The 1,315-nt window shown below is 53.3% G+C and overlaps 1 protein-coding gene across 1 annotated transcript in view; it reads right to left on the reverse strand.

Moving 5' to 3' along the window:
* Positions 1–391, reverse strand: part of NACAD (NAC alpha domain containing) — a 9,274-nt gene extending 8,883 nt beyond the window's left edge. Inside the window, exon 1 of the mRNA XM_011946805.1 lies at positions 245–391. Within this exon, the coding sequence (XP_011802195.1) occupies positions 245–391 (147 nt within the window). The remainder of the gene's footprint in view (positions 1–244) is intronic.
* Between the last annotated feature and the right edge of the window lie 924 nt (positions 392–1,315).

Raw genomic sequence — 1,315 nt, forward strand, 5'->3', positions numbered from 1 at the left:
CCTCTCGCTGTGCGCGGTTTCGAGGCGGAGCGGGGGTGGGCGCCTGCGCCCGGTCCCGCCCGTTCCACAGCATTTACGAGGGAGGGTTTCAGAGCCAATTGGAAGCTGGGTTGCCTCAGGGTGGCACTAGCCCGTGGCCAGGAAGAGGCGGGGACGCCCCTAGAACCCTAGTTGTGGGAGATTAGGGAGGTGGTTGGGATCCTGGAATGCTCGGAGCGCTTTGGGCGGCGGTGGCTGCGCTGACCAAGCAGAAGGTGCGGGGCCTGGGGAGGGAGGGGGCCCCGCCCAGCCCGATGCCTCCATCCAAAAGGTGAGCCGGAGCTGCAGCTCCGGAGTGATTGGCTGGTCCTGGCAGTCGTCGGTCTCCGTGGCAACCGCCCCCTGTCTCCATGGCAACTAGGGATGGAGCTGGCGAGAGCCCACCAGGGAAGGCGGCCCGGATGGGTCGGTCCCCAGGTCTCTTGGCAACTCGGTGATCTGTCCCTTCACCTCCCCTCCACCCCCACACTTCCCTAGGCAGTAGAAGGAAAAGGGAAGAAAGTGTTTCCCTCTATTCCTGGCAGCACCCTCTGCCACACCTCCCAGGAAGAAGCCCGCCTCATGAATTTCCTGAAATGCCTCTTGCTTTCACACAGGCTACTGCGCCACCCAGATTCACTGAGCACCCCCCTCCCACGTGCCAGGCACCAGGGAGACAGATGAATGAGACATTGTCATCACCCCTGATTGGGGTGGGGGGAATCAGAGTAGCCATTGTCACAGGCAGGGAGGGAGGTTTCAAAATCCTCAGTCTTCTGTGGGTTCTAACTTTGAGCTCATGAAGCCAGGGGCTGCCCTCAAGGCTCAGTGCTACATACCTGGCTGCCTGCTGGGCATCTCTCCCTGCTCTACCCCAGGAACCAGACACACCACACCATTAGAATTAACATCAACTTTAAACAATCTCTTCCAGAAAACAAAAGAGAAGGGGACACTTCCTAACTCATTTTATAAGGCAAGAAATATCCTGATGTCAAAACTAACAAAGTGTCAATACCCCCCAAGACCTCCAAAACAAAAACTACAGACCAGTATCTCTCATGAATTCAGGCACAAAAATTCTCAATGTTGGCAAATCAAATATAACGATGTATAAAAAAATATACACCATGACCAAGTGGAATTTATTCCAGGTATGCAAGGCTGGTTTGACAGTTGAAAATCAATCAACAATAATCCACAACACCAACAGGCTAAAGAAGAAAAATTATGGTATCAGTTGACACAGAAAATGTGTTTGACACAACCACCATCCTTCATGATTAAAAAAAAAAAA

The sequence above is a fragment of the Colobus angolensis genome, unplaced genomic scaffold, assembly GCF_000951035.1.
Source record: "Colobus angolensis palliatus isolate OR3802 unplaced genomic scaffold, Cang.pa_1.0 Scaffold253, whole genome shotgun sequence".
NCBI classification, from domain to species: Eukaryota; Metazoa; Chordata; class Mammalia; order Primates; family Cercopithecidae; genus Colobus; species Colobus angolensis.